At 37.8% G+C, this 26,020-nt stretch overlaps 1 protein-coding gene across 4 annotated transcripts in view; it reads left to right on the top strand.

The window, feature by feature from the left end:
• The window catches only part of ROCK1 (Rho associated coiled-coil containing protein kinase 1), an 88,548-nt gene extending 65,185 nt beyond the window's left edge, over positions 1 to 23,363 (top strand). Inside the window, exons 24-33 of one of the 4 annotated variants that reach the window (XM_065628347.1) lie at positions 1,409 to 1,502; positions 2,876 to 2,964; positions 3,293 to 3,481; positions 4,006 to 4,171; positions 11,141 to 11,211; positions 12,694 to 12,782; positions 14,491 to 14,569; positions 14,688 to 14,949; positions 16,969 to 17,176; positions 21,872 to 23,363. In XM_065628347.1, the coding sequence (XP_065484419.1) occupies positions 1,409 to 1,502; positions 2,876 to 2,964; positions 3,293 to 3,481; positions 4,006 to 4,171; positions 11,141 to 11,211; positions 12,694 to 12,782; positions 14,491 to 14,569; positions 14,688 to 14,949; positions 16,969 to 17,176; positions 21,872 to 21,875 (1,251 nt within the window). In that variant the 3' untranslated portion in view covers positions 21,876 to 23,363. The other 3 variants (XM_065628346.1, XM_065628348.1, XR_010605767.1) reach the window with 3 other exon arrangements.
• Positions 23,364 to 26,020: the final 2,657 nt, after the last annotated feature.

Here is a 26,020-nt window from a genome sequence, read left to right as displayed (position 1 = left end):
AACTCAAGGTGTAACTGAACTCGGATCAATTGCTCAAAGTTTTCTATCAGCAACACCATGGATATTACACCTCTGTGTAAAGATAGTGGAAGTAGGTTTTGTTACACGTTTTCTTCTATAAGCTTGAAATCGCCAGGATGTCACTGTTTTTTGAGAAGCATTTAGCAGACTGTCTCTCTGTGGCATGGAAGAAATAACTTCTTGCCAATATGTTTGTTGGTTTCGCATATTCTGGCAATTTTGTCAGACAGCTCAGTACACAATCATTTCTATAGGCTTCAAACAAAACCTTTTTTCAGTAATGCAATTACGTCTGGGTTTTAATATGTATCCTGACTGTGTCTTAACTGCTTGAGAGAGTCCAGCGCAGAGCCATAAAGATGATTAAGGGACTGGAGCATCTCCCTTATGAGGAAAGGCTGAGGGAGCTGGGTCTCTTTAGCTTGGAGAAGAGGAGACTGAGGGGTGACCTCATTAATGTTTATAAATATGTAAAGGGTGAGTGTCACGAGGATGGAGCCAGGCTCTCTCAGTGACATCCAATGATAGGACAAGGGGCAATGGATACAAACTGGAACACAGGAGGTTCCACTTAAATATGAGAAGAAACTTTTTCTCAGTGAGGGTGCCAGAACACTGGAACAGGCTGCCCAGGGAGGTTGTGGAGTCTCCTTCTCTGGAGTCATTCAAACGCCGCCTGGACGCCTTCCTGTGTAACCTCATCTGGGTGTTCCTGCTCCGGCAGGGGGACTGGACTAGATGATCTTTCGAGGTCCCTTCCAATCCCTAACATTCTGTGATTCTGTGATATTCGAAATGTAATGGTTTTCCTTTCCATTTTTGTTTTGCAAATCTATGTACATACTTAGACCAGATTTAGTTTTATTTTTATCCTGATTTATACCTGTTCTTTATGCTATATGACAGTTATTTAGCAGCAGATGCCATGAATCTACTCTAGCCTTGAATGCTGGAGTTGTATCATCCGTCAGCTGCTTTTTTCTCTGGATGCAGGGGCTCAGGCCTCTAGGTTCTACTTCTTCCAAAGTAACACATCTTAATTGCCACATTCAATAACTGACAATTTAATGTTGCTTAAGTTGAGTTTTTAATTATGTAGTACAGTGTTGTTGGTTCTGCAAAGATAGTTTAAAAAAAAAATTATTTCTGGGCCAGGTGTATTTTGAGCCTTCTGGTAAATCAAGACACCTTAGAATAAAAGTACCATTTTTTAAAAATTCAGGTTTGAGAGATAAGCAGGGTGGGATTGTTTTGTTTTGTATATAATCTGAGGAAAGTGTTCGAAGTAAATGGCTGTTATAGATTGAAGGGTATTTAAAATAACAGTATTATAAATATTTTTAAATTTATGTAAGTCCTTTATTTTAAAATGTTTGTTTTCCTTTAGCTGGAAGAAACTAATAACACATTAACCAAAGATGTTGATTTAATAACAAAGGAAAATTCAGAGATCAGTGAAAAAATGAAGAAACAAGAGGAAGGTATGTCATGTTTGGAGTTTTAATTCATTTGTTATGAAGCACAATTGAATTTGAAGCATATGTGGCAAAATGGAAATGGGAGAAGAGATTGCTGTTTATCTTCACTATTATTTTGGGCTTGGTGGGAAAAAAAAGTCATTGATTTCATCTTGAAAATATATCTGCCATGTAAATTGCCACTCTTTCTACTGTATTGTTGCCATTTCCATGCACTGCCTTTATTGTTGAAAACAATTAAAACCTCAGCTGTAGCAGGAAGGAAAAAGTGAGTTTCTGCTTTCAGTCCCTCCTCACTTGTTTCAAAACAAGTTCACACTAAGTCCTACAGGCAGAGTCAGGAATGTCTGTCCTGTGCAGCTCATCCATTTATTGTCTGTGTAACCCAATTCTACCAGCCACGCCCTTGTGTGCATGAAAGCTATTAAGGAAAAGTATTCAGAACTTAAATTGTGATTTCCTGCCTATCAGTGGATTGTCTTTCTATTTACCTGCATTCTGACTCTATGGGAAGTTACTTTACTATTCAGATTACTCCCATGGTTTTGATTTGAGCAAGTGTTATAAAATCAGAATGCATGCTTTAATATTTGTTGACTATGAGAGTAAAGGCTTTATCAGTCGTGTTGCCAGTGTTGTTGCAAACACTATGTAGGCAGGAAGGCAGAAAAAACATTTTCACTTAGTTCTGCATTTCCATAATAGTAGGGATTGGGTGACCAAGCATTTTTCAGTATTTTTTAGTTTATGGAGTTTGTTATTTTTAAGTACTTGAAAATTGTTCTTTAAATGTTGTTAGTTTTGGTGGAGAAATCCTTACCAGTGAAGTGCAAACTTGTAGAAACTTTGGGAACCAACCAGAAGACTGGAGGTGTGATACAAAGATTGGTAGAATTGAGTAACTGGTGTGTGAGAGGGGCAGGGGGAATGTAACAGAGTCATTCCTTGTTTAAAGAAAGCCTTTTTCCCCATGTTCTCTCTATGCTTGATTTGAGAATCCCTACTGAATGCGAGTCCAGTCATATCAGTCTTTTTCTGTGGGGGTACTGACTTAATAAATTTTGGTTCTGCAGGAACACTTGGCAGTGCAAACATGAAGGAAGTGGCGCAACAAAATCAGTCATCAACATGAGACAAAAATACATATGTTTGCTTTAGTATTTCATCTTGGTGCCTTTCTGATATATCTTTCTTCTAGTTTTCGATCATTACAGTAGTATTAAACCAGTAACCTTTATTGTCACAAACTGTATTTTGCACGCTAAGTGACACAGCAAGAAAATGGAGAAAAAAATTGATGAAGTTGTAGAAGTGATTAAGCTTAGAAATATTTACCCTGTCCTGAAATATCTCAAAGTTGAATATTATTTTAACAGAATACAAAATGAAAAAAGAGGAGGAAATCAATAATATTAGAATGTATTATGAGAAGAGCCTTAACAATGAAAGAACTCTGAAGACACAGGTATAACTTTTAATGCAGTTTAATAACAATAATTACTTTGCATATCAGATATATTTTCAGCGTATTGTTTTTTGTGCAACTAACTCTTAGTTCCTGTGAGATTAAGTTTGTATTAACCATGATGTATAATATGCATTGTTGATATTTACAGTTTTGATGCTGCATACTTTTCAGTATTACTTCTATCGTGAATAAGGGCCATTTATGTTGGCGGAGATGTTGGTGAAGTTTTTTTATCAAATGCTATAACTAGAGGAACTGAGAAGTTTTGTATGAAACATGCTTGCATATATAATTTTTCTTACTGGTTTTTTGTTTTTCTTAACAGGCTGTCAACAAACTGGCTGAGATAATGAATCGGAAAGATTTTAAAATAGACAGAAAGAAAGCTAACATGCAAGATTTGAGGAAGAAAGAGAAGGAGAACCGAAAGCTCCAACTAGAGCTGAATCAAGAAAAAGAGAAATTCAATCAGATGGTAGTGAAGTACCAAAAGGAGCTCAATGAAATGCAAGCGGTAAAATCTTACTTTTTGTGTCACATTGTGGAATTCTCTCTGCAGGAAAAATGAGTAGCTCCTAGTCTACTTGAAAATACAAGAAGTTCTGTTTCAGATACTCAAGGATACAGAATTTTAGTGAGGCAGAGAACTCGATAAGCGTGCTGCTATGCTTGTTTTCATTCATTTCCCCTTTCTGAATTCTTAACTGTGGAAGGTACTGATATATTATGAAGACTAAAAGACTGAATACTATGTAGTATACTATTCATGCAGTTTATTTCACTGGTAGGTGGTCTCCTTTTCAAAACAAATGGTAATTTAATAGATTAATCAGACCATTTTGTACTTGAATGCATTGCTGGATCTTTGATACTTAACTTTTTTCCAAGGCTGAACGAACACTTCTACTATAATAATTTATGCTGATGCTATCAGAAGTATCTAGAGATATTAAAAAAATAGTAATGACTTTTGTATCCAGAATACTTTGCTGCCCTATTTTTGGTATCACAGTAACTGTCATGTGTGTATAAATACAGCAACTAGCAGAAGAATCTACGTACAGGAATGAGCTCCAGATGCAGCTGGATAGTAAAGAGAGTGACATAGAACAACTACGAAGGAAAATTTTGGACCTCCAGCAAGGAATGGATTCTACCAGTGTTGCTAGTCTCCCGTCAGATGAAACAGATGGAAATCTTTCAGGTAAGAGAAAAGCATATTTGAACTACCTGATTTTGTGCATACACATAGTTTTGGAAGATATTGTTTCAAACAAGTTACTACCTTTTAACATCTTCTGACATCTCCATTTCCTTTTCTGTTTTTTATTTCATAGCTTAGCTTATTATATTTAAGTCTTAATTTCCTCTTACATCGCTCTTCCCACTGTATGGCTTGGCATTAGCATAATCTTTATCCACTTTCGTGGAAAGAGTATCTTTACATCTGCCTCTGGTTGAATATAGTGAATACAATGTCCATTGTCCGGTGAACAGAATACAGAGCCAGCACTTCCACAACATCATGATTGTATTTTATATCTTGAATGCAAAATTGCCTTGATCTTGTCTGTTATTACTCACAGTCACATAGCACCTTTGTGACAGGTGGCAATAATAGCTAATGTGAAAAAATAATAGTAGGAATTTCCATTATGCATTTATGTTTGTATGGTACTCTAACAGAGCAGACTAAAATAAGAACAAATAATACAGTGTGGTGTCATGTAGTGTCAGTTCCAGGCACTATATTTTGAGACCCACTGTTACGACTGGTTAGTGATTCCTCCCTTCCCTTCCCCTATGTTTGAAAAGTGTAATCAGTACTTTCATGTGATCCACTTCTGTATCTCTAAATACAGGAAAAAATGTTTAGTCGTAATAAGCTTAACAATTTCCATATGTTGAACTAGGTTGGGGATTTTTTGTACAGTTAAGTAATTTTTATAATTCTTTGTGAAATTCTTAATAAATATTTGTTTTACATGCTCATCTTCCAGATTTACAGTCTGATTTTCATTGTAGAAAAATATATTCAAACATACGAAAACAGAATACTATTTTAGGTGTTTTAAGACCTTAGTGGATGAGTAATCAGATAAAAGTAAATAGAATCATTTTAGGTGTTTCTTTTCCTGTTAAAGCACTTCATGCTGCTCAGATTGCCACATTCTAGAGTTTTTCCAGGGGTCTTAGACTGATTGAAATTTCAGGTAGGTTATGAGACTTAGTATGTGGTTTTATGTAGTTATTCCTTTCTGTGTCTATTTTTGTGTCCTGGCTTCCACTAATATATTTAGATTTTCATTTTTAGTTAGCATTTAAATGAGCCCCGTTCTACAATAGATTTTCATTCAGATACTGATATAGTCTTTTCTTCACAACTTCCATTCTTTCCAAGAAGCCTTTTGCACTCTCAAGTTTGATCCGTAAAACCCTCAGGCAATTGCTATCTTGTAAATCTCTGTTTTACTTATTTTGAAAAAATCATCCGTTGAAACTCAGTATTGGGAATTCTTAGAGCTATTCGATTGATGAAGGAACATTTTGTTTCTTAGCTGTCACCTGTTAGGAACTCCTCTGGTATTTCTGAACTGTCAGTACTTCTCAGGAGTTTTTCTCTTAGATACTAATTTTCAGTGTATTCCATTTAACTGGGGTAAAAAATAAGTCAGAGGGGTTTTACTTATTAAAGTGGTTTTTTCTCCCCTCAAATCGCGGTTTGGAATAAAACCTTATGTTTGATAGTGTCTCCTAAATGAAGAACCCTGTAGTTCAGGATTTTTCATTGAAAATCTCTGGAATCCTGTGAATTGGGAGCTTAAATTTTTCTACAAGAAAACAGACTAGATTTATTCTACCTAAAAGGCTAGTTTTGAACTTCCTCACTTCCTTCTCAGCCATTTTCAGCATAATGGGTGTTGTGTATTACACTGAAAACACGGAATGCCTCCATCTGGGCATAGGCACCTTCCTTCCTTTCTTCTTAAGGGCAATAGGATGTCAGTATGATCCCATCGTCTCTTAGACCTTAGAAAGGCAGTAGGAATAATCTCTTTCTCTTTCTGCCTCGTTAGGGTACATTATTTTCAGTTTTACCCCTGGAGACGAGTGTAGTCAGGCTTCTGGCTGCATGACTTCAATTTGGGGCAGAAATTTCAGTATGTGCAAGATCTTTTCAAGTCACCTGTAACTTTTCCATTCTTAGCTAGAGCATCACAATTACGGGAAGTTCTTGTGGTCTTCCTCTTCATCTTCCATACTCATGACTTCTCTAACTGTTTCTTTTTTACTAGCCTTTCATTTGTCTTCTTTTTTGCCCTTTTCTCTAAACGTGCCTCTGATTTTTACTGCATTTGTGCTGCTGGTTTTACTGTGTCATAGAGGTAGGACCTGCAATACGTATTATTAGGACTTCTCTACATTTAGATCGTGTCCATGTCCCTAGATGCTGCTTGCCTCTTTTTTTTTTTGAATGAGGCTCTGAGTTGATCGGGATCTGAATAAGATGCAATTTAGGTAATTAAAAGAGATTAAATTACATTAGTGTACTCAGATTCACACATTTGTCAAAGAGCCAAGTAGAGGGCAGACGAGAGCATTAGCATAAAGGGAGGAGTCAAAAAAGCCAGTCTTCAAAATAGAAATACCCCATGCCACAGAAGGAGGAAATTGTCTATCACATAGTTATTTTTCCGCAAACCAAGTAATTAGTTTCAAAACGCAGGAGGTGGCACACCACAGCAGTTCTTTTGATACAATTTAGTTGCATGAAGTTTTTTGTCTTCAACTGTGTGCTAAGCTCCCATCACTACTGTAGCCCAAACACAGACATTCCTTCAGAGCACCTTGAATGGCATCTTGTTTAAGAGGTGGATCTGATGAGTAGTCCATAGGATTCTCTAGCTGATGCATCTGTTCTTAAGGCAAAGACATTCCTTCAAAATATTTAGGGCAAATAAATGGTAGAATTACTAAGTAAGTAATTATAGTATGATTTATTTAATTTCCTGTCACAGGAAAAACATCACCAGGGAAAAAAACGAAAGCACAAAATAATGTAAACCTGTGTAAAAGAATGATTCCATGGTTCCAGTTCTGGCTATGGGCAGTCTCTGGTTTAATTGAGAAAAAACTTGTTATGAAACATTGTGATATTAATGTTGCCGGAATTCCAGAGAGACATTTGGATCTCGGGTGTTTTCTGCTGTCCTCCTGCATGGGAGGGAAGTTCAGGCTATGGGGTAATGTCTTGTCTAATCAGAGAGCTGAGGTTACCAGCCACCAGAGAGGCTACAAGAGTAGAATTCATAATTTACAGGAAAAACACCTTGTAAAATTTTGGATTCAGAAGGCTTTGCACTCTTTGAATAAACTCAAGGTAATACTAAAATTCCTAATACTCAGAAAAAATTAAGGAAAAATATCTGTATTTGGAGGTAGATACAGAGAAATCATGTGGTAACACACCTTATAACTACATGTCACCTGGAAGTGGTTTCTTTCTGTTGTTGAGCTAAATAACCCCTTCAAGTTCTGGTAGCTCCCAGGGCAACTGATTCTGCTCCCAGCATGAGGATTGGCTCCTTTAGTCAATCCAGGCTGTTCTCAGACTTTTGCTTCACCAGATGGGAAAGAAAGATCATGACTTGGAGGAAGGTTTTCCTTGTGTTCGGTTCTAGGGAATTTTTTGTAACTCTCATTCCTGATTATTGATTCAGATAGCAGCTCGTGTCTCAGTTGATATCTCCAATGTTAATAGAGTCCTTGTTGGAACAGCTTAAATATTTGCTTTCTAATGATTTTTGAATTCCTCTGCCTCCTGGCTGGACTTAGGAAGTCTTGATACTTACATGAGTGTAAACAGAGTTCTTCTTCGTCAACACAGAACATAACCAGGAACTTGTGGGTTTTTTTCCTAATTGTTATAGAACACTTAACCCCTGGCGAATTAATTCTTTAATCTGATTGGCAAGATAATTGGAGCAATTGAGCTGTCCTACAGGTTTAACTGCCGTGCATAATATTTTACAGCATATGTTATAAATCATGTTTTACACAAAGATAGGATGGAGTAATAAACGTTGACAATTTAAGCCAACAGTTTTTTTGGGATATGGGACACAGATATGACTTTCTGAAATATCTGCAAGTAGCTGTCACATGAATAAACCTCAAAGCAAGATCCAGCCAGCAATCCTTGGTGAGATCCACATGAAATTGTAGTGAGACAGTCTGAGGAAGGAAAGAATCAAATGAGAAGGGTGGACTGGAAAGAATTGTAATAGCAAGATAGTATCTCCATGGTTTTGGTTACTTTGGAAGGGTCTGAGGAATAGGAATTCTTGACCATTGAAAAGAGATGCTCTACTGCTCCTGAAGGCACCTGTATTACTTAGCTCCGAAACAACAAAAAGTCTCATAAATCAGCATAGTTGTGGTTGTCTTGTGTGATTTTATTGAAGACTTGCTGTTAGAACTCACATTTACCATACTGAATCACAACAAATCCTGGCAATATGAATACTAGCCATGAAAATGTTTAGAATGCAAATCCACATTTTTATATATATTCAGAGATAATTATAAGATCTATAGCCTTCATGAAATTCTTTCTTCATATTCTATTCAGGTCCAGCTAGCCATCAGATATTTTTGAGGCCTATCTTGGATTTTCTGGATTGGAAATATGAAATATCAATTCTGGGATTCTTTCCAAAATACAGGGAAGTTGTCAGGCAATACTTTTGGGCCTATTTTTAAAGCCAGGAATGGAAGATTCTTTTTCATAGTCTAGATAGCCCATGTTTTCTTAATTACTTAATCAGAATATTCATAAATATTATTCTTGTGGATCAAATATTTGTGAAATGGCCAGATGAGCATTTGCAGTTGTGCTGGTTAACTCTGTCAAGGGAAATTAAAATGCACTATAAATATTACTTGAGACAAACCTTTGTGGCAAGGTTGGAATGAAAGGGCTCATCTGCCATTTCAAGAGTACATTTGGTTCCAGATGAATGCTAGATTTGTTGAAAACAAGTACATTCAGAAACTGTTATTTTCAACTGTAAGATGTTACTCACAGCTCAGAAATCACCTCTCATGCAAATAGAATTTGCTTACTAAAATAGATTTGTAGCAGACAGAAAAGAATGTCAACCCATTCATTTGTAATAGCTCATCCGTTTTCTACTTCCTTTGGAATTTCTTCCAGAATGTGCTGAAATAGAAGTAAACTTAGAAAAACTCCTACTTACACTGTCCCTAGAAGCAGCATAGTACCTGGTGCATCTTTTAAAATTTATCATTATTGAATATTTCCAGATTTTCATATGCCACAATTTCCACAGCTGCATACTTATTCCTTTAGAATCATAGTTGTCTGTACTATATTCCTTGTGATTTGCAGTTGTCTGTACTATGTTCTTTATTAGCAGTTAATAACTTTATTTTGCAATATTTCTAACATTTCTGAAAACAGAAGAATCTTCTCTTGATGTAAAAATTAATCAAAGTATTCAAAATAGCGTAAGCATTATCTGTGGTGCCTGGAGACATGAATGTATAGGTTTCCTTTTCCAAAGTTACTGAATATCAAGAACTGAGGTGGAGTCTGGGGGAGTCAAACTCCACCATCCACAATTCTTATGCAGATATGAAAGGCAGAGAAATAAAAATTTCCTTCATTTTTTCCAGGAAGGTTTCTTACTGGAATGAGTTTTCTGCTGACATGCCTTTCTTCCCATTAGAATTTCGTAGTTCACTGGTCCCTCAGTTATTCTGTGTGCGGAAATGTTAGGAAATGATTCTATATTTTTAAGTGTAGTCCACTTCTAAATATTGTATGCTGTAAGGCTAGTGTAGGAAGGGTTTGTTAATGCCTAATTTTGATGCCTTGTAGAAGGTTAGGCTGACAGTCTCATAATTTAACATAACAAAGTATATGGATGGTATCTTTTATGTATTTGAATGTATTTTGAGAGCTTGCTGGGCTACATCTCACAAAGAGTTATTCCTGAAGGACAAAGGGGACCAGTAGCTCCTTCTTACACAAATATTTGTGGAGACTGTTTCAGCAATTTTTAACTTAAGGTTTTTTAAGTTTTCAGTGCTGCCAGTTAGATTTATTGTAAAGAATGCATACATTAGCTATTGGCTATATTTCTGTACTCTGACACTTTTATTGCAATTCACATTTTTATGATCATTTAAAGGAAAAAACAAAACACCAAAAACCATACACACACAATTTTCTTAATTGTGAAATAAATGTATAATAATGGAGTGAAATTTTGATTATTTCACTCTCACATTTACAAAATTGTGAGACTTTTTACCATGTCACTTCAGATTAATGGAATAACAATAACTTTTCAGTGCTATTAGCTGGCTTCATACTTTAGAGAATATCTAGTTAGCTGGAAGTTATTTTTAAATCTATGATTCACATTAGGCAGAATGCTAATTTTCTTGTGATGCTTCTTTGTATCATTGTTAAATTATTTTGGTAGTTTTGTGGTAGGAAAATAAGTTGTTATACTACTCTTTGGAAAATTGTCCACTGAAAATTTGAATAAAACGCTTGTCTCTTTATTCTTTATATCTAGTTGGTTCTTCCTGCATTCCTTATTTATTTATCTCCTATGCTTATCTTCTGTGAGTAATGGGACACCCATGTAGCTTTGCTTGCTCTTGTGCACTCTCCTTCTTTTGTTTCCCTTGGAAAATGTGGATCTGGTTTGCTTTACTTGCTGCATCTCCCTGCTGAGTATTTTCATATAGCCTCTCTGAATGTTAAATTATGTTTATGTTGAAAATCTCGTACTCATACTTGGTTTAAGCTGTAACACATTTCCAAAGCAAAGTCTTTCCTGCCTGGCTCTTTGCAAGCTATTTACATACGGTGTTAGATATTGACATCAAGGAAAACAGCTTCACTTCATTTTGCAGTAACTGTATCAGCAAGTGTTAGCTTGTGATGAAGCATGAAGTGAATGCTTATATCTTCATTTTATTTAGCTGTGCTTTTTATTCTGCTTTGCTGAATAGGTAATTGCCTATTACTGCATGTAGTCCATCTTCCTTTCTAGTAATAGTTTGCTTTTGTGCTATTTTACTGTATTATTATAAATACCTAAAATTATTTAACATGCACTTTTTTTTAAACCAGAATCAAGACTTGAAGGTTGGCTTTCAATACCAAACAAAGGAAATATAAAGCGGCATGGCTGGAAGAAACAGGTACAAATGGATTTTTTTTTTTCTTCCTCAACTCCTTTGGAAAGTTTTTTAGGCATACGGCGAATTGGCTTTACAGCTCACATTTAAGAAACAAACGAAATAATTAGACTAATTTAGTGTGCATACATTACTTTATTGAAGAGAAAAAACCTAGTAGGAAATTCAAGTTCAGTATGAGATCTGTAGTAATAACATTGTGCAAATTTATGGCAGGTGGGTGAGGAAATTATTTACAATGAGCATCTTGGAATCATTTAAAAATCCCATTTCTCCTTTGAATAATCTTCTTTATAGTGCTGTTACTGAAAAATAAGCTTTTTGTGCAACTTGAGAGCAGAGAATAGGGAATACCACACATGTTCTGACGGCCATGGAAGAGTGTATCACACTGTAACTTGCCACACATGATTTCCAAGGACATTTCCGTCTCCCTTACTTTTAAAATGGTCAGTCTCTCTGGAAAAGAACCGGTTTATTCTCGGAAACTGGGACTCTGTGCTGGAATTCCCACTCTAACCAAAGCAGTATTGTTTCGCCTCTACAGAGGTTATAATCCAATTCCTTGAAACTTCAAATGTTCAAATTGAGATGCCTAGAAGCTTAGAACCAGTTTCTGATTATGTTTTCTGGCTTTCCAGTTTCCGTCTTTGGACATCCATTAGTATCACAAATTGCAAAAATGAACATAGTCACTAGAGTTTTGTAAATTTTGCTGACAATTTGTATGAAATAGCTTATTTCCCTGCATCCTCCTTACTTACATTAAAAATACACAGATTTTGAGCAGGAATTTTTAATACACTTGGGGAAAAAAAAGCTAATCAGCACATTATCAAATGTTTTTGTTCTTTAACATCTTTGCCACCCTGGAAAAACACTGTGTGGTTTGACCTTTAGAATGAACGTAGCAAAAGAATGTCCATTTCTTTTCTCTTCCTCTGCAAACCTTTCTCTTACTGTCTGGGTGTATTCCTAGATTTGAAATATGTGCCAGATCTCTGTTTCTGCTGATTCATTTTGGCTCTTTATTTTACTAGTCCATTAAATTGAAAGTGTAGGAAATAGCTGGAGCTGTGCCAATCTCTTTTAGTCTACTAGTAGTTTGGTGCAACATACCAGTGAGTCCTGCAGGTCTCTAGAACTAGAGAGGTTGTTTACAACTTTATCGATAAGTGACAGATTCTGCACTCTAGGAGTTTCTCAGGGATACAGTAATTTCCATAGTAACATGCCATTAGCAACTGAAATTTGTGAGTTCATGTACAGACTTCCAGAGTCATCATAAGCATTTTGGGGTGCTACAATGACAATTCACTGTCACTGCAGCTTATAGCATTGCAGTATAGCTGCCCACTTAAATATTGATATTAGTTTAAAACCCTTAGTTTACTCAGGCTTTTTATGTGCCTGTGGGAGTACAGTAGGATAAATGTTGCTTTTTAAAATGCAATTTTAACTTGGTTTTACCCTTTCTTTCCTCAGTACGTTGTGGTGAGCAGTAAAAAGATACTGTTCTACAATGATGAAAAGGACAAGGACCAGTCTAATCCATCCATGGTACTAGATATAGAGTAAGTAAAGTCACTGTTAGTTTTGGATACAAATTGGCAAAAGAGCATTGTGTATGAGATAACTGATAACAAATCTAGAAGTTTGGAATAAAAATTCCATAAATAATTTTTAATTTCACATACTAGCTGGAAAATGTCTGTTTATCTGTATTCCAGGGTACTGCTAACAGGAGATACTATTTGTCCTACTGCTGCTAAAAGTTAGAGAAAAAGTTAGATACACAGTAGTGTGGCACTGTCTGTAGTCACTGCTCTGAATTTAGAGAAATGAAGAGCCTTGTCTTGTTATGACAGCGAAGGGTCAGAGACCGTGGAACCTGCATATTATGCTATCTCTTTTTATGATTTAGTGTAATGACTGTTTTTTCGAGTTGCTTCAACAGCTGCAAACTCTTCTCTTTAGTGACCAATGACAGAACCTGAGGGAATGGCAGGAAGATGTGCCAGGGGAGGTTTAGGTTGGACATTGGGAAAAGGTTCTTCCCCCAGAGGGTGGTGGAGCACTGGAACAGGCTCCCCGTGGAGGTGTCACGGCCCCAAGCCTGACAGTGTTCAAGAAGAGACTGGACAACGCCCTCAGACACATGGTGTGAACTGTGAGGTTGTTATATGCAGGGACAGGAGCTGGACTCGATGATCTTTGTCGGTCCCTTCCAACTCAGGACGTTCTATGATTCTATGCTTTCTAAGGCAGGGCATGATAGTTGGGGAACCGGCTGTTTGATTTTAGGTCTCATGCTCTTGCTTCATACTTCTTTCTTGTTGTCTGAGAAAGGATCAGTGTTGATCAAGCCCAAAGCATTTCTAACTTTTCCAGATGGTTTCTGTTTAGAGTGACAAAATAAATGAATTGTGATCCTTTTACATTGGTTATACATGAGGAAAATTGTGTCAAATATCACTGAAGCCCGCCACTGATACATGACAGAGTGTGATGTTTGAACAGCTGATTGACATTATGGGACCTTATAGAGTAGTAATTGAAAAAAGGTTTTAAAATTTGTGAATAGGTCTCTGAGTAACTAACAAATACAGTAGTCTGGAAATAATCTTAGACTCAGGAGGTGCTTAAGCTGCCAATTGCTTGTAACAAGGAAAAGAATTATTTTCTCTTTGAGCTGTTTCTTTTTCTCTTTTCATAAACATCTGTTACGGCAACTGTTGAAAACAGGATGTTGGGATAGATGGACTTACAGGCTTGAGGCTTGACCCAGTGTAAGATGACACTTGTTCCAATTTTAATAGCATTTTCAACAGCTGGCACCCCAGATTACCTTTTGTGATGATCTGGCATTGATTGCTTATCAACTGATAACATGATTTAGTAAAAAAAATATTGAGTAGTACTATACTTCATATGATTATTTCTGTCCAGGGTTATCAATAAGCTTTTCTAGCAATAATCAGTTAGACCTCCTGGTGTTTTGGGGAAGAATTTGAAAGCCTTTTTCACAGGTAAATTTGCCACAATGAATCTTGAACCCATTGTACGATAACCTTCTTTCCATGCTATGAAATGTTTTTGTCTTACTTGGATGGACAAGGTCTATACTGTTTATGAATGAATTCCTAAAATCATTGCAGCCTTGAAGTATATTGTATTGCTTGCGTAAACAAGATTTATAAGAACTTCAAAGCACTTTGGTAACTATTTAAAAAACATACATAGTGTTTCATCATTTTTTGATTCATATTTCTTCTAATCTAGTAAGCTGTTCCACGTCCGGCCTGTAACTCAAGGAGATGTATATAGAGCTGAAACTGAAGAAATTCCTAAAATATTCCAGGTAAAAAGAAGTGTATTCTCATTTCTATTTAATTCTGTCAAAAAGTTTGGCGGCTTCTTTGAAAGCTGTATAAAAAAACGTAGTGCTTCAGCAATAACACAGCAGTATTCTTTTTCAGATTCTCTATGCTAATGAGGGGGAATGCAGGAAGGATTTGGAGGTAGAACCAGTACAACCCACAGAGAAGACAAATTTTCTAAATCACAAGGGCCATGAATTTATTCCAACATTATACCACTTTCCAGCCAACTGTGAGGCCTGTGCCAAACCTCTTTGGCATGTCTTTAAACCCCCTGCTGCCCTAGAATGTCGAAGATGCCACGTGAAGTGCCACAGAGACCACCTGGATAAAAAGGAGGAATTAATTGCACCATGCAAAGGTATGCTCATGCTTTTTTTTCGTTCTGTGTTCTCTGCATGTTTAGCCAGACCTGCTGGGCTATCAGAGGCAAATAAAAGCACTTTAGTTTAAAAGTTTTATATTCTTTTACACTCTTTAGTTTTATGATTTTAGATTTGAAAGGGGCAGTCAACATGGCTTCACCAAGGGGAAGTCGTGCTTGATCAACCTCATAGCCTTTTATGAAGACATAAAAAGGTGGATTGATGATGGCAGAGCGGTGGATGTGGTCTACCTTGACTTCAGTAAAGCATTTGACACCGTCTCCCACAGCATCCTCACAGCTAAACTGAGGAAGTGTGGACTGGACGATCGGGTAGTGAGGTGGACCACAAACTGGCTGAAGGAAAGAAGCCAGAGAGTTGTGGTCAATGGGGTGGAGTCTGGTTGGAGGCCTGTATCTAGTGGAGTGCCTCAAGGGTCAGTTCTGGGGCCAGTATTATCCAATATATTCATCAACGAGTTGGATGAGGGAATTGAGTGTACTATCAGCAAGTTTGCTGATGACACCAAGCTGGGAGGAGTGGCTGACACGCCAGAGGGCTGTGCTGCCATCCAGTGAGATCTGGACAGGCTAGAGAGTTGGGCAGGGAAAAATTTAATGAAATATAATAAGGGAAAATGTAGAGTCTTACATCTGGGCAGCAACAACCCCAGGTTCCAGTATAGGTTGGGGAATGACCTGTTAGAGAGCGGTGTAGGGGAAAGGGACCTGGGAGTCCTGCTGGACAGCAGGATGACCATGAGCCAGCACTGTGCCCTTGCGGCCAAGAAGGCCAATGGCATCCTGGGGTGTATTAGAAGGGGTGTGGTTAGTAGGTCCAGAGAGGTTCTTCTTCCCCTCTACTCTGCCCTGGTGAGACCTCATCTGGAATATTGTGTCCAGTTCTGGGCCCCTCAGTTCAAGAAGGACAGGGAACTGCTGGAGAGAGTCCAGCGCAGGGCAATGAAGATGATGAAGGGAGTGGAGCATCTCCCTTATGAGGAAAGGCTGAGGGAGCTGGGTCTCTTTAGCTTGGAGAAGAGGAGACTGAGGGGTGACCTCATTAATATTTATAAATATATAAAGGGTGGGTGTCACGAGGATGGAGCCAGGCTCTTCTCGGTGACAACCAACAGTAAGACAAGGGGTAATGGGTTCAAACTGGAACACGGGAGGTTCCACTTAAATTTGAGAAGAAACTTTTTCTCAGTGAGGGTGACAGAACACTGGAACGGGCTGCCCAGGAAGATTGTGGAGTCTCCTTCTCTGGAGATATTCAAAACCCGCCCGGACGCCTTCCTGTGTAACCTCACCTAGGTGTTCCTGCCCTGGCAGGAGGATTGGACGAGATGATCTTTTGAGGTCCCTTCCAATCCCTAACATTCTGTGATTCTGTAATTAAAATAACAGATTGTTAACACTGCTTATGAACAGGCAGCTGTGGCAAGCCTCTGTAGGGAGGCCTTTGGTGGTGTGACTGATGTGGCTCTGCTGAGGGCCCTGAGAGCACAAGGATCCCTAGAGGTTTGTGCCCAAGCACTGAACAGCTCTTTGGTTCCCAGACCATTCTCTCTTGCACGTGGCCCATGTTAAGGACAGTGCAGTGGCCACATCACCAAGCTGTGCTAAGACCTTGCAGAGTGGTTCTTCAGGCACTTCATGGATTGGAGTAAAGGCTTCCTCTCTGTGCTCCCGTGAAGCAGAGTATTTGGAGTGCGTACTGTAGAATTCAGGCATAAGGTAGCCACGCAACTTTCCAGCTTATTAAGACTGCAATTTGTGTAAGTTTTCTCATTTCTTGAATATTAATGTTAGAATCAAGAATCTTAATGCAGTGACAAATATTGAAAGAAACTATTCATAATTTCTCCTGCTGTACTGCAAAAATACATAAATAATTCCAATACAAGTACATATATAGGTGCCATTGTTCTTTCCAGTGGCATACCTGGTATGTTGTAATTCTTATTTTGATAAGAAGTCCTAGTTTTCACTGAATCATCTTCCTCCTTTTAGTGAGTTATGATGTAACTTCAGCAAGAGACATGTTGTTATTGGCATCCTGTCAAGATGAACAGAAGAAGTGGGTAACTCATTTAGTAAAGAAGATCCCGAAGACACCACCGTCTACTTTTGTTCGTGCTTCTCCTAGAACTATGTCTACGAGATCCTCAGCAAATCAGTCATTCCGAAAAGTTGTTAAAAATACTTCTGGAAAAACTAGGTGAGAAACTACAAAAGCTACATCTCTTTTTTTAACTAAAAAAACAACCCCTCTCTATATAAATCTTATATAATGTGAAATTGTAAAATAATTCCATAGTTATGATGTTGAACTGCTGATCTAAACCTTTGGTCAAATCCTAAAGGAAGGAACAGGCAGAATCCTCCTGCTGTTGTGGTAAATTTAGAGGTTCTTTGGATCTAGGAAGGTACTGCAGGAATGGCAGTGCCTGGCCTGCCAATGCATGTGAGGAATCTAGTTGCATTTTTTCCTGTTTAAAGGCAAGGTTCACTAGATACCTCAGCGATGGCTTTTAACTGCAAGGATGATCCACATAGTCATTAATGCATTGACTCATAGAGCTTGTGTTAGCTAAAAGTCTTCAGCAAATGGGGGTGAAATGAGAAACTTACAGATTCTCAGTCTGGTTATATGTCATTTCTTTTGGTGTGAAGCAGTTTAAGTATCAATTCCATTCTTTCCCCCTGCTTACTTATTTCCTGTCTTCTCCTATCGCAGCAGTTATTTTTGTAAGCTGTTTGTGACCTTGTGTATTAACCAGGGCAAGATTTAAAATACACTTTTCCAATGCTAGGTTACTGTAAGCTGATTTTTAACCAGTGTTAGTTTTCTCATACAGTATGCATGTTCCTTTCCCCCAAAGTAATAAAGTGGGTTGACAGTATAAAGTGGAAACTGATGTCTCAGTAGGGCAAGAGTCTTCCTAGATTGGCAGTGCTACCAAGATAAATGTCCTCCAAACATTCCTTGCATGAAGAGTGCAAAAAAAAAAGCATATCATGTTGATACTTAAAAGGCCTAGGTAGAATTATTTTGATACCAAATGGTCATCCCACCATCAATTGTGGAAAAAAAACCCAGAACTGGTAATGTAAAATTAATTAATACAGTTTTAAAAGAGTTTTTAAAATGTGGAATAATGCTGGTCAACATTGTTTTAGCAAAAAAGATGTCAAGTTAACTGAGAATCTTTGGATGAGGTAGTATTCTTGGACAGCAAAAAAAACCCAAAACAACCAACTCCCTCAAAACCAATGAGCCAATGGGGTTGGAAAGAGTTATTTTAATACACCATTTACATGCATCTTTAAGCTGTATTAATTGGAATAATCTAAAACGACACTTGAGAGATCAAAGTCCTGATTGTACATTTTAGAAATCATCCTCTGTTACTGAGTGTGCAGATGCTTCCCTCTGCCCTGCCAAACATTACCTGTGTAGACTTCACTTTGTAAAGATAGTGCATGCTTCTTTATTTCAGATTTAGATATTTAGAGCTGTAGACTTTATTTTCTTTTCCAAAGATTGTTTGTATAGTCTGAGTATGCTTTCCTTTCCATTTGTCCCTGCAGGGTCCTCTGGTCGCTGTAGTTAACTAGATTTTTTCTTAAATTCTGTTGCAATATTGGTTTCCAATTTTTGAGCTTTACTGCAGTTACTGTAATGTACCCAATGCTAGGGTGTGAAAGGGGAATTTGCATGTGCGTGCACACAGAATTAAAAAAAAAAGTGGGGGAAGGTTAAAAACCGACTATAGGTAAAACAGCTCTGGTATTCAGATGTCTCATAGCGGTTAAGTTTTCAACAGATTTTTTTTTCAGCATAACCATGTAATTTCTCAGGTTTTTCATTTCAAGATCTTAACTTTTTTGTAGCCATTTTAGAGCTAATTGGAAAAGCACAGAAGCTTTCACGCACAGTCTTTTATGGGAGCAAATCCATTTTCTCAAATCAATTCATTGATTCTTTTTCATTCTGTCTTAATAGAGATGCCAGTTTGGGGTTGCCTTTAGCAAGAACAAGTCTGCAGCTCACCTTTTATAGAATGAACAGATTTACATATTTGAAAATCTACAGTAGCTCCTAAAGGAATGGGTCTGTTTTGGGAGATAGATTATTCAGACAATTTCTGTTATTAATCCTATTGAAATTTGTTGTGTGAGAGTGTTAGAGAATCATAGAAATACTCAAGTAGTGAATTGGAACTTTTCAAAAAAATGAGTAACACCATCTTTAAAGCTCTTTTTTTTAAGGTCATAGAGATACAATGAGCCTAAGAGCTTACCAGCACCAGAAGGAGGAAAGCTACACATTCCTGCACTTTATCTTGTGTCAGCTCATGCTTCACAGATTACCACAATAAACTGATCTATTTTCCATCAGAGGAATAATCCAGGAATGTTTTCACTAAAGAAAAGCTAAAAACCCCAAAGCATAACAACAAGAAAACTCCAACCGTAACCCCACAGAAGAAAAAGCATGTGGTTTTCTGTTGGGTTAGAAGTTGCAATGGTTCATGGAAGAGTCCAGAAAGCACCAGATCGGTCTCAAGAATGGAAGGTGGGAAGGGTGAAGACAGTCTTGTGCACTAGCAAAGTAGCTGTTCAGGATACTGCAGCCTTGCATTTTCTCCATCTGCCCCTGTGTACAGCCTCTCTTCACACCTTTCTCCGTCACCCATTGGGATCTTCCAGGTTCTTGGGAAGAAATGCAGTTCTGAAGTTCTCTGGCTATTCAGAAGTTAAGACCCACGTGGTATCTTATCTCTTTTAACTCCTTGAATTTTTCTAACAGACTATGGTATGAATCAAACAGTTAACATTTAAATTACTCTTCTAGAATGAGCCCAAATCCAGCAGTGAGTTTGATGACATAATTGATAATTGACCTTAGAAATCTTGCTTCTTATTGATGTTTAATACTGACATAGCTTCTTAGAACGTATAATTAAATTACAGCAAACTCTTGTTTTAGTGCTGCATATTGTAGGCACCGAGTATGGAGGAAGAAGCATATTGAGCTTAAGCCATTTAGAGAGGCACAATACTTGACCAGCAGAGTGCTAGGTATGTGTGTGCTGCTGGCCTGTGGTGCTGCATGGAGACACATGCAGGAGGCAGGCGCAGCCCCCGCGCCTCGCTGATGCTTGAGGAACTGGTTGGGTGGCTTTGTGGCGCACTCCGTCCCCATCAGACCACTGCCACTGGGTTGACTGGAACGTAGCGGGGCTTGTGTGGCACCTGCAGACCATTACGAACGAACAATGAGAAGCTTTTGAGTAACACTGAGCAAATAAGCATCAGAACAAGGTCAGATAGAAACCTCTCTTTCAGGCTGTTCTACTACTGTGGACGTTTTGTGACTTTCTCAGATAAATTTGATGTTAGTTGTGGCTATGAACTAGACAATTACTGCTGTGATACAGTATGGCAAACCTGTGCCCTGATATCACATTCCCATCCTGTATGTTAAGACAGAAGACGCATTGGATTTATTTTGGGAAAATTCACTTCTGATGTACCAGATGTTTAACATTAGATTATTAAATAAATTTACAATGCATCTTACATACTGAACACTTAACTGGTGATTGCACAGTAGCTGAGCTAATCTGACAGCCTGTTGCTACTTAAATGGGAGGATTTTCCCTCTCTGTCATCCTTTCCTGCTCTTCTGTCTTTTGATCTTGGGTAAGTGCTTGAAATGATCCATTTTGGACCCTTCCATGAAGGTCCACAATTTAGTATCCAGGCCGTCAAAAAAATGTAGACTAATTTTGCTGAGCTAGTGAGTGGATCAGCCCGCAGAGAAGTGTGGTGATGGCCAAAACTGAGGACAAGTAAGTAGGAGGGTGCTCCCCTGGGGTCAGGAAGATGAGGAAGTAGAAGAGTAGTGAGCCCTTTACCTTTCAGGAGACAGCAAATTGTTAGATCAGCTTCTGTGAACTCAAAATGCTGCACCCTGCAGTTCTCATCCTGACCTCTTAACCTAGATGTGGGACTAAGAGAAGCAGTGATGATTTTTATGGAATATACATGTTTCGCTTTTAGTAAGTGTCCGAAAATTGTTCTCTTGTCAGACAGTACAGCAGAACTTCACCTCAGTGATGGAGTCCTACCATGTAAGCAGACATTCACTGTTTTGTCAAATGGATAACAAACTTTAATACATGCTTTAGACGTTTTTGGTACACTTCATTTAAGGTCTGATCCACCTTTGCAGTTGGTAGGCAGCACATCACTGGCTTCATAGAGTGGTGTATCAGACACATTAAAAGGAGCTTCATGTGTAAGTTCATCTTAAGTTCTGTTCCTCATTTCAGTAACTCATCACAAATGAAGATGAATCAGAACTTCATTATGAACTTGCTAGCATTTGCAGTAATGCTTCTAGCTCTTAATCTACACTTCATAGTGTATAGTGCAAATTTATACACGTTGTATCAGCACAGTTGAGGTGTTTTGTTTTACTATATTTGGACTTGGGCACCTGATCAAGTTAATGCATGTTTACAAGCAAACAAAACTGTGCATCAGATGAGCTCTGGCAACTGCATGTGCGTGCTCTTAGACCTACAGAGAGCCTATTCTTGTCCTGCAAGTGAGAGGGTCACCTTGCATTTGCTGTGAATACACCCACGATTGTTACTTGTACAGCTGCAGTAATATTATCATCTCTCCGATCTCTGTGTTCATTTAATGTTGTTTGAAATTAAGAACAGTTTTTGGAAGACTGTTTAGGTATGATCTTAGTATTGTACCATGTCAACTGTGGGTTTTTTTTAATGTAAAATAAAGCATTTTCTTCACTGAAGCTCTTGGCAAACATGCACTAGTGTTATGAAGCTAATTTTTTATATTTGTTATTAATTGTCTGTTTTCTTCTTTGTTCCAGCTAACCACATGTACAGTGCTTAATGGAATGTCATGGGATGCGGTCTGAGAAACAGGGCTTTTTTTAACCACACAGAGCAGTGCAGACGGGCTGTTGTTCCTTTCAACATAACTATCACAGGCTTCAGGGTTAAGATTGCTATTACTGTCTCCTCCTTGCTTTGGCACAAAAGCACGCTGAGGGTGTTTAATTGCGGGTTTGCCTAAAGGTAGATTAGATTAATTATTACTATGTAATGCAAGTTAAAGCAAATAAAGCTTAGCTAGGTGTATAAAAAAAGGTGCTGCCTTTTTGGATTAAAAAAAAAAAAGCCTGTCAATCATGATGAAATGCAGCCAACTTTCTTCGTATCAGTGAAAGAAAAGGACTGTTCACCCCGTGAAGGGGATATTTATGTCAAGACGAGCATATGAAATGGAGTAGAGGAGGAAGGTTTCTCAATGAGAAGGACTGCAATTGCTTTCAAGACTCAAAGTTGTGCTCTTGAAGACTGCAGAACTAGCTTAAAAATGAAGCCTTATCACTTGAACTTCAGTGCCTTCACTGCAGAGTTCTTAACAGCCTTAATGCTAACCACCCACTATGGAATGGATCAAAGTGTTAAATATTTTACATTATGCTTTACAGAATACTGATTCAGCAGGTTTGTAAAGGGGGGAAACAAGTAATTGCCTTTAATCTATGCATTTTTGCCAAGCCATACTGAATTATTTTACTATTAGAGGCATTAGAAACTAACAGTAAAAAGAACCACCAAGTTTGGAAGCATATTTTGGGGTACATCATTTCTATATGTAATGTATTGCCTTACAATTTTAAGTGATAACATACATTAAGTTAAAAAACATTTAAGAAATATATGCACTGTTTGAAATGTAAATTATTCTTAGAACACTTTTACTGGGTTTTACATTGTCCTTTTAGTGCCTTAATTTGAGATAATTGTATTATTGCCATGTCAATAAATGTAGAAATCTAAAACTAAACAAAGGAAACCTCTCAAAAACTATTGCATATCAGTGGTTTTTACTGAATTTTAATTGGTTGAAGTATTGTAGATGCTAGATACATTTTCTAAATTAAGTACAATCTCTGAATGAGAATTCCTCTTACAAAGAAAGACTGGTTCTGGTTCATAAGCCAAGAGATGTGTAGGCAATGCAAAAAAAAAAAAAAGGCATATAATGCAGAAGCTCTGGGTAATTCAGGAATTTCAGTAAACGCTGTCAGACTCTTGCTTTGTAGCAGGAATACATTCATGGTATGGGCAGTATGGTTTTGTTTTATTTTATGTCTTAACCAAATACCTCCTCAGTAATTTATAATGGCTTTGCAGTTGTGTATTAAATAAGAAGCACTGGAAAACTGATTCGTCCTTAGGACGATTTGCATGTTTCAAGTGGTATTGAAAGCCGCACTGATGGATATGTAATAATAAACATATCTGTTATTAATATGGTAATGACTCTCTGCTCATTTAATGAGAAATAAAGTAATTTATGGAAAGATCCTTTTGAAAATGACTGGCATGGTGTTTTCTCCTGACTGCAGCTTATACATCTTTCTAAGCATTCAGACATTGCAACAGCTTCTAGTGCAAGGTGCATTTGCAACATAACATGTAGAGGACTCTGTAATATTTTTTTTCTATTCTACATAAATAAGTAAATACCATATTAATTATTTTTTCATTCCCTTGCTCTCACGGCTTGCTGTAGTAGCCTAATTTATATTTATTATTCAACTGCCACCCTGATCTTGCATTGTGATTGCTTCATCCTCATGTTGCAGGTTTTTGGAGCTGCAGAAATCTCACTTGGGTGGAGGGAACCCTGTTCAAAATACAAAAACCTGTGAGGTGGTTTCTGTTGGTGGGGTTTTTTGTTTGGTTGGGGTTTTTTGAACAGCCTGTGCACCCCCTGAAGCTAGCTGTCCATAAATCTCCCTAGGTAATCCACCAAGGCCTCTAGAACCATGGCATAGTAAGGACAAATTACATGCAAATGACTGTTATGTCCTTTGAAGGTCACGGAGCTGGGAAGTATAAATAAACAGAAGCAAGTGACGTGGTAATTTCAGAAAGTTCCTCTAGGTTGAACTTCCTGTATCAGAAATGTCAGATTTTCCAAGCTGTGGATGGAGCACACTACAGACTACCTTCCAGATCGCCCGTCACATTGACTGTCAACTTGCAAAGCAATACAAGGGATAATGATGACCTGCTTTAATCTATCACGTACCCAGAGGGGAAATAATATAGTAATATGATTGAATGGGTGTTACTGAAATACATAATTATAGGAAATTTAGAGTAATAGAAAAGGCCTATGGTCATGTCATTCTCCAGACCCAGATCAGGTGTCCGATTGCTTTTCTGCTTTTATTTATGTGTAACTGGGTACCTCTACAGACTCAAAAATTCTTGCTTGAATAATTTCCTAATAAAAAAAAGTCATATCTTGTAGTTGCTTATTTTATGAATCTGAAAAATCGCATAAAAACTGGTACAGATAATGACTCAGGGAAAGAGGGAAAGATTGTGGAAAAAATGAGTTAGCTCTACAGATTGGCACATAATTTCCATAGCTTTTTAGCAATACTGAAATTCTGGTAACCTTTTAAAATGCTGATTTTGCTTGGGAAAGAAGCAGTAGACATGAAGTGTACAATTACATTGACTTGTATGTCTGAGATAAGTTGCAACTAAAATGCTGTAATAATAAAGTCTAGACATGCAAATTACAGTTTGCGTGTTCTGGTACACTGATGTTGGCACTTGTTTACTGTAAGCAAGGTGCCTATCTACAGGCATGGCTATACTTTGAATAACAAATTCAGCCAAATGTTTCTACTGTTAGCACAAATAATGTCTACAATCTCAACTGTGCAAACAGATACTTCAAGGGAAAAAAGTAGTTATTAAGTCTTCAGCAAGCATCAGTTTTACCATCTAGAAAAAAAACCCAAAAACCAACAACCATGTTTGCTGCTGTGTTCGCTACAGCTCCACTTTTTCCAGCTCTTGCTGCCTTATTTTGCTTAGCTTTACCCTTGCCACTAAGGATTCTTCTCACAGGAATATTTTGCCTACATTCATCTAATACAGTGCCAGGGAGTCATCAAGAGATGTGAATGCAGAAGTGATGAAGAGCTGGCATAAATCAACCTGGCTTTGTTCATATCAGTGAAGCTGTGGTTTTACACAGTTTGAGAAACTGGGAAGTCTAGATTCTTATATGATTTTTTTTTAAATTTTCCTCCACCTTTTTTTCTATTACTGTATTAGGTTGAAATTTCATTAACATGGGTAGAATGCCAAAATCTGCTCTTTTTCATTCCCTCTTCAAGCCTCCCTATTCCTGCTGAAGAAAACAGGAAAAGAAAATGATAAAGAGTAGCCAACTGTCACAAAACAGTTGGGTAATAAGAAAAAGATCCGGCCTCTCTAACAAGCCTAATTTAACAGCAGCTACTGAGGCTGTGGCCAGAAGCAAGTCAGCAATCGATGCAGTTCCTGGGAGAGGAGGGCAACAGGTGCTCTGCTGAACTCTACTGGGAAATTTTTATGTACTAGTTACAAACATAAAAAATGCAAAGAGATTTGTTCTTTTTCTTCCCCATAGTGACCCAGAATGCAAGAAGTTTGAAAACCACTGAAATGCAACATATAACACTGAAATGGGTAGGATACTGTGTATGTTACTCCAAACATCTCCTGGATTGCTACGTTTTTCTTTACCCTGCCATTACATTTTCTGTATCATCTATTATTAGAAGTCACACCTTACTGTTTGTAGTTGCTGTGAGATAGGGATCAAACGTAGCCCTGGCTTTCAGGCTGGGAGTGCCTAGGCTGTGCCGTACCCCGGGTGCTCAGGGCAGCCCTGGTGATCTCCATTGTGGCCTTGCTCAGCCCTACATGGTGCCGGGGAGATCATGCACCCAGAGTTTCGTTCAAGTGTCTCATTTCTGTTCCTTGTTTTCTGGGTGCTCATTTGGAGACAGTCAAGGTCTGCCATGGAGCAAACCGGAATTCTTACTTTTATAAAGAACTTTTGTTTGAACATGTAAAGCACTATAACATATCAGTACACTTAGAAAATCAGACCTAAAGTACTTCAAATTAGCATCTTTTTGAGTTTAATATGC

Source organism: Caloenas nicobarica, chromosome 2 (assembly GCF_036013445.1).
Source record: "Caloenas nicobarica isolate bCalNic1 chromosome 2, bCalNic1.hap1, whole genome shotgun sequence".
NCBI lineage: Eukaryota > Metazoa > Chordata > Aves > Columbiformes > Columbidae > Caloenas > Caloenas nicobarica.
The sequence above is the reverse complement of the archived record's forward strand: the minus strand, read 5'-3'. Positions and strand labels throughout refer to the sequence as shown.